The sequence below is a fragment of the Seriola dumerili genome, unplaced genomic scaffold, assembly GCF_002260705.1.
Source record: "Seriola dumerili isolate Sdu_G_001 unplaced genomic scaffold, Sdu_1.0 BDQW01000242.1, whole genome shotgun sequence".
Classification (NCBI taxonomy): Eukaryota; Metazoa; Chordata; class Actinopteri; order Carangiformes; family Carangidae; genus Seriola; species Seriola dumerili.
The window spans coordinates 3131591-3143728 of NW_019174497.1; the positions used below are offsets into that span (position 1 = coordinate 3131591).

Consider the following 12138-nt stretch of genomic DNA (forward strand, 5'->3'; position numbering starts at 1 on the left):
TATGTTCAACAAGCCGCACTGTTGCTGCCGGTGATAGATTCACACTAAGCCTGAAGATATGATAAAACTCTATCTTCACGATACCACCAATGCACCAGTATATGATGTAAGATGTAATAGTGCCTTATCATAATGACAGCCTGACTTCCTTTCACAGATAGGACGTTAAGATTGAGTCCAAAGTGCCAACCGTTTCAATCAACACAAGGATGATTCATTTAAACTCACTGTATTTAAAGTAAAAATCTGATGTGTGAATGGTTATTACAGTGTAGTTTATCAGCATTTATGCCTGTTTTCTTATGTGATATAGACAATATTATATAACCCACAATAAACTTTATTCAAACTTAAAATAACAATTAATATTCTATGAAAAATTATTTCCTATAATCTTTATTTTTCAGTCATTCTGCATTTCAAGGCACTTACTTTTTTTTTTTATTTAGTTATTAGATATTATTTTTTAAGATGAATTTGTATCTTTTGTTTCATAGTTTTCTTGGCTGTTGTGACAGTGTAGAGGATTTCAAATATTTTAACCTAACAGAGATGAAGCCATTCTAAATTGCATTTCAACTGTAAGTAAAAAAACAAAAAAAAAACAAACAAAAAAAAAAACACATTATCAAAAATACGAATGAAACATGATTTTTGAAAATATTTTCCTCTGTACAAACTGAATTTACTCATAGAGAGATACGAGAGGTCTGACCAAGAGCACCAGCAAAAATATTAAATATAATATTCAGTAACGAAAACTAGATACTTGAAAAACAAAATCATACTGTACAAAGATACATATACAAAATACACTGACAGTCATCTGTTGCTGTTCAATAAAGGTCATAATATTAACTCTTATACACAAATATACACTTGTGTACTTCAGATACAGGGTGAAGACAGCAATAACAACAAAGAACATTTACTTCACGCCTCATTTATGAAATAAATATTTTCTAGAGTTACGCCTCTACAAATATATGGCAATGTTGGACAACACTGTCCTGATTTATAGGTTTTAATTTGGAGCCTTGGCTCAAAATGGGATCCATGTGTTTTTCATGATCCCCTAAGTGGAGCAGCATTGTGTTTTTGTGTATTTTTCCTTTTTTTTTTTTTTTTTTTTTTTTTTTTTTTGTCTTGATTCTAATCAGCACCATGCCACTGCAGGGCACATCTGGGTGGGCTGGAGCGGGCTAGCCAACAGTAGCGCTCGATACCCAGCACTCACTTCAGAATCTCCTACAGTTTTAGGCAAAATAGTACAGTACATTTTAGCACACACAACGTCTACTCACGGTGACGCGCCGTCAGTGAGGAAGGTAAGTGCTGGACAGAGACAAGTTAGTGCGATCATACCGGCTTCCATGGTCGGCGGTGCCAGGAGGCAGAGCCTGGGCAGGGCTGCTGGTTACACTGCTCCATGTCGAGCGGTTTCTCCAGGATGTCACAGTTGTAGTCGTTGAGCCTCTGACCGTTGGGCCTTTGACACACCACCAGGCGAGTCCTCCTTCCTCCACCGCAGGTCTGGGTGCACTGAGGTTAGCAGACAAAATGATGTTTAATAATCTTTATATAATTATATTACATAGTAATTATATAATAATGAGTCATATTTGTCTTCAGCTGGACATTTCTCAGCACTGACTTCAAACCAATGACCTTTGACATAAGTGACACAACTAATAGTCTTTTCGCACTGAGGCAAATGAGCCAGTGCCTGTTTGTGTACAATAAGTGCTCAGAGAGAGACACAACAGAGACAGAGAAGACATAACAGACGATAAGGATTAAACACAAATGGTGTGTGGGAAATGTAACAGTGTTTACAATGAGTAAGTGGAAGAGTATGACAGAGACTGCAGTTGAACCTCACCTCTCCCCAGACACCGTAGTTCCACAGAGGGCAGGGCCCTGAGTCACAGCTCTTGGACTCGGCAGGTTTGACTCTCTCATCACAGTAGCTGTTGCTGCGTCCGTCAGCGTCCTGACAGACCACCACTCGTCTCTGGAAGCCTCCTGCACAGGTACTGGAACACTGCAGAGCACACGTGGTTTTGTCACTGAGGACATTGAGGACACATGCACACACACATACTGTATACCTAAAAGGCAGAAATTCACTGGAAAACAATCTGCCGCTAATACACAGTATGACCACTCGTTATCACGTGACTAAAGCTCCATGCAGGGCCACGGGATACAGATGAAAGCTCCAGAAAGCACCACTAGATAAGTTTGTAAGATCCTACATACACAATACACAACCTGCGATGCTGAATTTACACTAGTCTAACCAAGACCAACCCCAGCTGCACTCTTCAAACCTGTCTTCCTAAGGTGGAAAACATCAGCCTACGAAGGACGGCCTCAAACACTGAATAACACAGCCTTGAACTGTGCAGCAGGTACACTCTGCATCCAATTAAAATGACACATCTCCACACTGTCAATAGGAGTGAGCACATTCAGAGCTCCCTATGTGTGAGGGAGGACAGCACAGAGTGAGCCTGAACAGCAGTGCTTCCACTCTGGTTCATTATGCGAGAATGAACAGTGTCCTGGGATGAATACCTCTGCTGGGGGCGGGATTTAAAAAAAAAAAATACAGGAGAATGTTCTTCTCATGGCTTTCAGAAAAAGAAGAGAACAACCAGATCTTTTGGACACTTTTGAGCAGCCATCTTGTTAACTGATTTGGGCTCATTAGATGAAAAATGAATAACTGTTGAAAATCTTGGCATTTTATCCAAAACTTTTGTGGGTTATCCTCAAGCAGGGATCAGATTCTCTCTTCTAAACAACACATTGGTGCTCCGTTTTCACGCAGCTGGGCATACACGGAAGTGAAAGCACAAATACTAACTGAACATAAGGACCCTCATGCATCCTGCAAGTGGTCACGAATGACATTACACATAAGAATCTACCATTACTCTAACTCATGTGCCATCTATGAATTGCTACTCAGGTCTGTTTTGCACCTTCACCATGTAACAAAAAAAAAAAAAAATTGTTCTTGCGTTGTGAAAAGGTCAGCCTTGGTACACAAGGGCGATTTCATGGCAAAACTGATTCCACAATAAAACAGCGCAAACAAAACTACATTGCGGACACAACCCCAACTGCACCAATCTTAAACACACAAAAGTCTGCACAGCTCTGATCCATTTGGGTTTGTTCGTGCCCAATCGATTTCAGCCTGAGAATTGAAGCTTTACCTAGAGGGATTGTGTAATATCTGTTGGTTACGTGGCTACAGTATAGAATATACTGGCTACAGTATAGAATACTGATGTCTATATTTACACTGACACACCATTTATGTACGGTATATACACTGTGCAGTCATCAGTATGCATTGCGATCTGTCCCCTTGGTGCTGGTTGTAGAGTCCTTTACCATGTATGGCCCTCCGCCCTGGGAAATGAAAACATCTGCTACCTCACCCTCAAAGTTAATGTGTTCGAAAGGACGTGTTTACAGACAGACAAACGCAGGTCTTCATGGCAGAATGCTATACATACCATGCACCATACAGGCCATACATAAAATCATTTGATTCATGATTGGCTTTTTTAAATTTTTTTATAAAAGTTAAGTTTTGTGTGAGTAAAGAATATTAATCAGGCTCCAAGAGAAGATCTTAATTGTACATGGCAAGAGAATGATGCAAATTCTTACTGGAATTTTTTTAAATCATTCTCAACAGAGCTATTTCTCCAAAGATCACATGCTGAACAAACATACTGCGCCCCAGGGTCCAGTCCTCCACTGGTTGTCTGCTGAGGGCACGTTCCAGCTGCTGTGCCCAGGATGGCGCCCTGGGTCCTGGGGATAGCCGTAGGGCTGGTCGTTGATGCGCTGGCGGTGGTAGATGGAGGAACAAGGTGCAGCGGTACACTCCTGTTCTGTTACGGGTTTTTCATCCGGGTCACAGAAAGACTGGTCCACCGGCTGGTGGTAGTTAGAGCAGACCACCTGTCTGGTGGTTCTTCCCGCGCCACATGTGACTGAACACTGCGGCAGGGGAGAGAGAAGCAAAGTGTTATCCACGGAGGTGAGGGAGGGCGACTGCAAATGTCACAAGCAACCGATAATTCACACAGTTAAACAGTCATTTAAACTTGAAAAAAAATGTAATTCGACTCAATCGACTCAACTACACTGTCTGCGCTGCTGTGAGAATCATGTACTGAACTGACATGATGCCTTAAAGCACAAAATGCATTGATTCTGTACTTTTTAAATGTCATAAAATCTTAACATTTAATAGTTTTTTCCCATATTTCACTTTGTATTCCTGACTGACCTTGCCTGCCCTGTTCCACTGTGACTCCTTTCCAAAGACTTCTTCCATTTGTTTCTCTAATTAGATTTAGCTTTTTTTTTTTCTAAATCAGCCTTGAGAGCTTGGGGAGTGTTGTTTTCATTGATTGGTCCCATGCATTGCTTCATCAAGTGAAGCCCCATGAGTCTGTGGCTGTGAATACAACGGGAGTAGAAATCATGAATTTAATGAACTTAAGACTTTGTCCTCAGAGAAATTTCATGTGGGCTTTTATATTTAAAAGGATTTTCATTTCACATGAACACATGATTAAAAGATCAGTAGAGAATCACTGTAAATCGTCCCTGGCTCCTTCACTGCCAGTGAAACAATCCCACCTCTGGTCTTTTAGTGACATCATCGAGAGTTTTGGCTCTCTCGCACCACGCTGACATTCACAAATCAAGACTTAACTGTCCCAGATCCCAGCTGTACCCCAGGGTGACAAAACTATTGCTGCAATTTACCGCAGTGGAAAACATCTGTATAGACTGGACGCAATGTTGGTGGACTTTCTACTCACGGGAGACCACTCCCCGGCACGCCATTGGCCGCAAGGGCTGAAGCAGGCGGAGGACTCTGGCGGGCGCGACAGGTGGGCGCAGTATGACTCGTCAGCCACCCCTCCCTGGGCATCTCTGCAGCTGACGTAACGCTCTCGCTTCCCCTTGCCACAGGACACAGAGCACTGGAGGACATACAGATAAATATTTGTCTCATGTGGAATTTGAAAAATGTTCAAAAAGTCTATTGTGGTTTTTAAAATGATGCTGTCAGCTGCATTATATTTTTTCTGACTGAAAAGTATCATGAGGTACTGTGCTGTTTAGAGGATGCGCCACAAAATTGACTGGTTTTAATCGATATGTAAGCTGTGCTATACGAGTTATACAAACTGTCAGCACTACTGTATACTGTCTGTATACAGTAGATTTCATGTGGCTCTAGGTCTATAGGTATAATTACCCAGGTTTTATATGGTATAAAGTGACACTGGGAGGCTGCAATTATGTTCAATTTGAATTTGAATCCACTAAATAACCCATTGTTTCTATATAAGGATTTCAAAAAGGATGTAAAAAATTCTGGATTCCCAATGATTTGATTAATTTAATCACAGTCCCTGTGATTTTCAATCACTTCCTGTGTGTTGAAAATATTTCCCACCACAACGCAAAAACACAAATCAAGACAGTTGTAATATTTTGTTTTAGAGTGATTACATCTCATTAATTAATCAGCATTTTCATTAGATTATTAAACTTGTTTCAAAGTAAATGGTCTTTATCTTTCTTGTCTTTTTCTAGTATAGTCTGATAAGTGCATGACACCTGGGTTCAGGTTTGTTTCTTTCATACTGCTGGATTTCTTGTTTGTGTTTTTTACAGTGCAGTATCATGTGCTTATGTGCTCATACAAAACCAGCCCATCTAAACACATTTCTTAGACTTACATTTCTTACACCGTCATAGAACTGGCAGCATTTTTTTCATTTAAATGATCTACAGTGGATTCTTCACCTGGTGCCTTAAGGATTTTCTCTGCTGTCGCTGGTGTCCTTACATGACTCCCTGATCTGCTCTCACCTGCTTGTAGTCTATAGCTACAGCCATGTCATCTCAACAGGACATCATAGTAAACATTTCTGAGGAGGATGAATACCTAATGCAATCAATTGACTCCAGCTCAAATAGGCATGTTAATATCCCTCTCATATCAATGACACTAGAGAGGATGGCAGTTCCGCTGCACAGGGGAATGTGTGCATGTGTATCTATATGTGCATGTGGTTGTGTGTATTATGTTTGTGTGTCCGTTAGACCACACTGGTGCTGGCCTCTTTGACATGTGAGCTCGCAACGACTTTCAGATTGACAGACGGGGTTCAATCTTCGAAACCGTAGACTTGTGTTTAGATGAAATCTGGTTTTCATTTGCAACGAGTAACAATGCAAAGTATCAGAGAGACAGAGGGGCCTCTCAGCCCAGACAGTGGAGCCTGTGTGTGTGTGTGTGTCTCTCTCTATATATGTGTGTGTGTGTGTGTGTGTGTGTGTAGATGCAGCAGGGGGTAAAATAGACAATGCCAGAGAGGATCATGGTCCTGTACAGTATGTACTATCTGAAGGAATGTTTGGATATACAATAAAATTTAATATGTGAGTCTAATATTTGTAAACACACATGCAGGAGACCCATCATTACTAGAGTGTGGTTTCCTTCTATTAAACACACACACACACACACACACACACACACACACACACACAAACAGCTCCATCAATATTCTCCTATTTCATTCTTTGTCAAAGACAGAGGTAAGTCTGATTTTAGAGCCCAGCAGATTACAGAGTAAGAGAGAGAGAGATAGAGACAGAGAGAGAGAGAGAGAGAGAGAGAGAGAGAGAGACTAATGAAACAGTAAAAGAATCTGTTTACCATTTAACAAAAACCACACTGCTTTTGTATATTCTCTGGAGCGTAGAAGGTAAACCTACAGACTGTAATGTGCTCTGATAGATCCAGTAAATCCTGTTTGTTTCCTTACCGCAGTCCAGGAGCCGTATCTCCACTGAGTCAGGAGCTGGGCTGAGTTGTCGGGACGAGGTGTGCTTTGTGCCGGAGAGGCCCAGGGACACGCTGGCATCTCACAGTCCTACAAATGCAAACATGCAAGCGCAGTATAATGAGCTATTAGTCATACATTAGTCATACAGCAACAGACCGAAGCGGTGCCACAGAAAAATCTGTAGAAAATAAAATTCAACATGACTGAAACATGAAGCTATTTACACATCGGTTGAGGATGTTCCCGGCCTCATTTCCACTTCCCTGAGCTCGTAGACCTGCCTAACGCAACGTCCGTCCGTATGGAGGTGACCTCAGTTTCAGCAGCTGAAACCGATCACTTATCTGGAGACTGAGAGGTCACCGGTTCAACACTCTCTGCCTTCAGTGCCCATAAGTGTCTAAGAACCCTTAAGCAACACACTTAAACCACTCAGGCAAAGTGCGCTGCAGCCTCATGGTCTCTGTCCACCTTGACACTGATGTGGACTTTTTTTTTGGGTCAAAGCAATGTAGCGCCGGTAAAGACGTTGGAACGTCGTCAAAGGGTGAAGATTAAGGTCACTTTACACATGAGTGGACCTGCTTTTAATCGATCGACAGATGATTTAACAAGAGGCATCCTGAGCTAAAACATCACCATGACCGAATGAACTGAGATGTCAGATCTGAGTGACCCTGAAAAATAAAAAATATGTCATTTAGTTGCTGGATCATGTTGGATTTTAGATAAACCGTACAAGGAATGGGAGCTGAGAGAAAATCAGTCGGTTCTACGAATCAGTATTTTTATATTAATGTGACCGCAGATGCTTGTAGTGAATCTAAACCTCTTTTCCACCCTTCAACCTTCCTTTCTCCCATCAGTATGAATTGAATCTGTGTGGTGTGCATCAGATGTGGGCATGTTCACAAATAGGTGTGTGTGGTTGCACGGAGGCGGCTGGTTTCCCAGGCACTTGATTTAAGAAGGGAGGATAGCGCCGTGCAGCAAGGGGAAAATCATTTTAAACCAATATTCTCCTTATAAAATATCCGGGCATTTTTTCAGTGAAATTTCCCTAAACCCAATTATAATGAGCTTTAGATAAGGCACTTTATTGATGCTTATTTCCTGGTCTCAGGTGATGCATCAAACATCTGCATTCAATACTGTATGCAGCACTTAATGCTGGTCTTTTATGAGTTGCATTTTATTTATTTACCCCAAGAGCAAACCACCAACTCTGGGACAAATAAGGGTCGACCTTGAATATTAAACTTTCAGTTATCTGAGCAGTTTGGATGGTGTGTGTGAGCAGTTATTATGAGTTTTTTTTTTTTTTTGTACCTGACTGTCTCTGGGCCTCGCCGCAGCATTGCACTCTCTGTCATCTACTGTGTCACCGTAGTCCCCCGACACACACCTCACAGCTCTCATCTGGTAGCCATGACCACAGGTCACCGCACACTGAAAGACAAAAATCACACACGTACATTCACATACACATATAAACACAAAGAGAGAAGCCCAGTCAACCGCAAGCTATCTCAAACTCTATCTAAGTATGTCAAGGTTGATATCTTAGACGGGGCCTCAGTCAAGGTCCAGCTCAGCGGAGCCTGGATAAGACCCTGACATGCATACGCACGCACGCACGCGCACACACACACACACACACACACACACACACACACACACACACACACGGACACATGCATTCACATACACACCCATGGTCTCAACTCGACCCTTTACCCAATTCTTAACTCCTATACGAGGTGATCCAAGCACGTTTAGGTACAACACAAGAGCAGAGGAAGTGCCACAGGATAGGTTTATTTGAGCAGCAAATTATAATTACACAGGCATTAACGAGCCGATTTATTCCAGCTCTGTAAATACCTCTATCTGACTTCATGCAAACACGTGTGGGAGGGCATTAGATCTACCAGTGTAAACCAAAGCATGAATGGCCAAAGACGCCTATTCATACGTGCTTCATTCAGTTTGTGCTTTATCCTAACAGTGACATACAGAAACAGTTGAATGCTTATAAATTTGAATGCATGGGAAGACATGTGTTTGTGTGTGTTTCTGTGTGTGTTTGTGTGTGTGTGTGTGTGTGTGTGTGTGTGTGTGTGTGTGTGTGTGTGTGTGCGTGCATGTGTGCGCGCTGTGGGTCAGGTTTAGTCTGACAGGATATGAGGGCAAAGTGAAAGCACCGAGGAGGAAATGGCAGCTGGAGTCAGAGCACACTCCTCCGTAACTCGCTGGTATATCAGGTTACACACACACACACACACAGACTTGAAATATACACTGTCTGTCCTACACACCACATTCTCTCTCTGTGACCACACACGCGCGCACACCCACACACACACACACACACACACAGAGTGTAAAAGATACGAGTCAAACTCCTAGACAACGACCCACACATGAAATCTATTTCCTCTGTCAAACACTGCACCAAGTCACCTCGCCCCAGTGCGTCTATGTCTTATCAGCGTGCGCGCATGTGTGTGTGTGTGTGTGTGTGTGTGTGTGTGTGTGTGTGTGTGTGTGTGTCTGCAGCACTCACCGCTCCCCAGACGCCGACCTGCCAGGATGCACACTCGGGCAGCTCGCAGTTGCCCACGGCTTGAGGTTTGCTTGACAGGTCGCAGAAGTGCTCGCTCAGCTTTTCCTCCCCGGCCCCCATGCTGCAGGACACTTGCCTGTGTCTCATCCCTTTCCCACAAGTCACCAGGCACTGGGAGTGGGAGAAGAAGGTGGGGAAGTGTGTGGTAGGGTGAGGAGTGAGGGTGAAAAAAAATATCAGACAGCCCACGTTTACAAAGTAGTAGATTTCTACCATAAATATCCTCCAAGATTTGTGTCTGTGGGTTTGGAAGAAATATTAGAAATTTCAATAATATTTCAATATTATGCAACACAATTCAACAGCTTTATTAATGACAGCTTCTGAAATGACATCACTACCTATTAGACACCATCAATAAAATCTGAATAAGAGCTTCATGAAGGTAGGATTTATTGCAGTACTGTTATATTGGTCCAACGCCTGTATTACATTACATCACATATACACCCCTGACTTTACTGATGACCTCTGTCTGCAGTTGGCTGTGGTAAAGGCTGGTTTTGTTGGTGCTGAAGTTCTGGGGAGTCCAGTATTTACACCTTCTTGTTGCATTTGTAAGTGCGTCTGTGTGTGGCCTTATCTGCGTGTCTAGGTGTGTGACAAGGCCCACCTCGCTCCACTCGCTCACGGTCCACTTCGGACACGGCTGGTCGTTGCAGGTTTCAGTCACCACCCTCTGGTACTCATTGCACTCCCTGTCTATCAGCCGTCTGCCCAGGTTGTTCATGCAGTAAGACTCTCTGCTACGGCTCCCGCGTCCACATGTCTTTGAGCACTGTCAGCAAGAATAAAGCAGCCGTGTTTTAGCTCACTCAGTCATGTGTTTTCATCTCTTTTTCGTATCCCTTCAAAAGTTAAATAATTATGGGAATGAAATTATTGTGCAAATCAGAAATAGTGGTATTATAGTTTCTTTTCAAACTACTCTTTTCATGTAAATCTTCCACTGACTGTACCTGTGACCAGGCGCTGTACTGCCAGTTCTTCAGCAGACAGTCCCCATGGCAGGGCTCTCTGGTCTGAGGTTTTGCAACTTCTCCACACATGCCGGCCTCCATCCTCTCACTCTGTCTCTTCACCAGGTTGTACTTCATACACTGAACGTCCAGGCTGCGGTAGCCCTGACCACATTTAGCGGAACATTCGCTCTTTCCAGCAACATGCCACCTGTGTGAGGGGAGATTAGTTAGAAAAAATGTTTGGCTGTTTGTGCTGTGCAGGAGGCGATACTCCGATATTGTGGGCGTGCGCGTGCGTGCGTGTGTGTGTCTTAATACGCACCTGACTTCGCAGTCGGTGTTGCAGGGCTCAGTGACAGCAACGGGACGAGGTAAATGTTCACAGCGCTGGTCGGATACCTCGAGGTGATCGCTCTTACGCACACACACTGACTTCCGCCTCCGCTCACCTACGGAGACGTACGTTCAAATCAGACAACATCCGGCGGACAGTTCGCTTGACAAATATATCACATTTCTTCACCTTCAACTAGACTGACCAGCTTTCTGACATCTCAACTCCTTCATCCTACAGCCTTAGGGGTTCATGCTGGTCTCAGACCCCACAAGCACATCTCTTTACTGGATCCCACTCTGCACTCTGACCCACTGCGAGCCTGACTAGCTTGCTTCTGAAGGAGAAATTTGAGGGGTTAGTCGGGTTAAGGGCCAGGTCAAGGGGAAGGTGTTGGTCGATGTGATTGGCCGGGGTCGCGGTGAGGTTGCCAGGAGGGGGATTTATGGAAGGGAAGGGTGAGTGAGTAAGGTTGTGTGGGTAAGTGATGCAAGAGAAATGGGGATCCTAATGTGCACTGACACAGATCCCATGTTATAAGAGCTGTAAGGTGCAGCATGGGTCTATAATGTCACACTCGTTAGAGATTTATGGTTGTAAATTCTGATGCTTTATATTAAGAGAAGCTGTAAAATTTGACTTGAGTTCCCATACAGCAGTGGTAATATATGACATATACGTCCCTATTTCAAAAGGGATGTTGCCATATGCCACATCCTCTGGATATATGAAGGTACAAGTTTATAACATATATGAAATATCCATAGTAGAATTTGTATATGTACATATATTAAAATATTTATATGATAAATTTTTATATGGTATAACAGATTGTGACCATATATGTTAACAGTATTTATTTAATTTTTATATGCAAGTTCATTAAAACAACATCTAAAAATTGGATATGCTTATATATTGTAGCATGTTGGAGATAAGCGGGTGAAATTAGCTATAAACTTTTCTTCACAAGGTCAAATATCGCAATTTGTGAAAAAACAATGAATCTAAAAGTACAGAAGCCATGTACCTCTGCATGTATCACAGCCCGTCACAAAAGCTCTCCGATGTCTTGTGTGATTGCAAAGCTTTTTCTTAGGATTCACAGAGGCCAAAGAGAAATGATCATGTTCTTTATGTGTGGAGATTTTGAAGCCAAGCTGAGACCTTACCCTGACAGATGCGGTTGCACTCCAGCCAGGAGCCTGAGGGATCCCACACAAACTGCTCCCTGTGTTCCTCGATGGGTATGTTGAAGGAGTAACGGACGTCTGGGTTGTAGAGGTTTCCCACACACAAGACCTGTGGAAA

The 12138-nt window shown here is 42.9% G+C and overlaps 1 protein-coding gene across 1 annotated transcript in view; it reads right to left on the reverse strand.

The window, feature by feature from the left end:
- LOC111229676 (A disintegrin and metalloproteinase with thrombospondin motifs 20-like) overlaps positions 1 to 12138 on the reverse strand; it is a 79176-nt gene that overhangs the window by 21331 nt on the left and 45707 nt on the right. The window contains exons 18-28 of the mRNA XM_022756099.1: positions 12000 to 12129; positions 10816 to 10942; positions 10491 to 10701; positions 10145 to 10309; positions 9472 to 9642; positions 8235 to 8354; positions 6885 to 6992; positions 4860 to 5024; positions 3757 to 4026; positions 1883 to 2044; positions 1366 to 1542 (exon numbers count right to left, since the gene is read on the reverse strand). Coding sequence (XP_022611820.1) covers positions 1366 to 1542; positions 1883 to 2044; positions 3757 to 4026; positions 4860 to 5024; positions 6885 to 6992; positions 8235 to 8354; positions 9472 to 9642; positions 10145 to 10309; positions 10491 to 10701; positions 10816 to 10942; positions 12000 to 12129 — 1806 coding nt within the window. The remainder of the gene's footprint in view (positions 1 to 1365; positions 1543 to 1882; positions 2045 to 3756; positions 4027 to 4859; positions 5025 to 6884; positions 6993 to 8234; positions 8355 to 9471; positions 9643 to 10144; positions 10310 to 10490; positions 10702 to 10815; positions 10943 to 11999; positions 12130 to 12138) is intronic.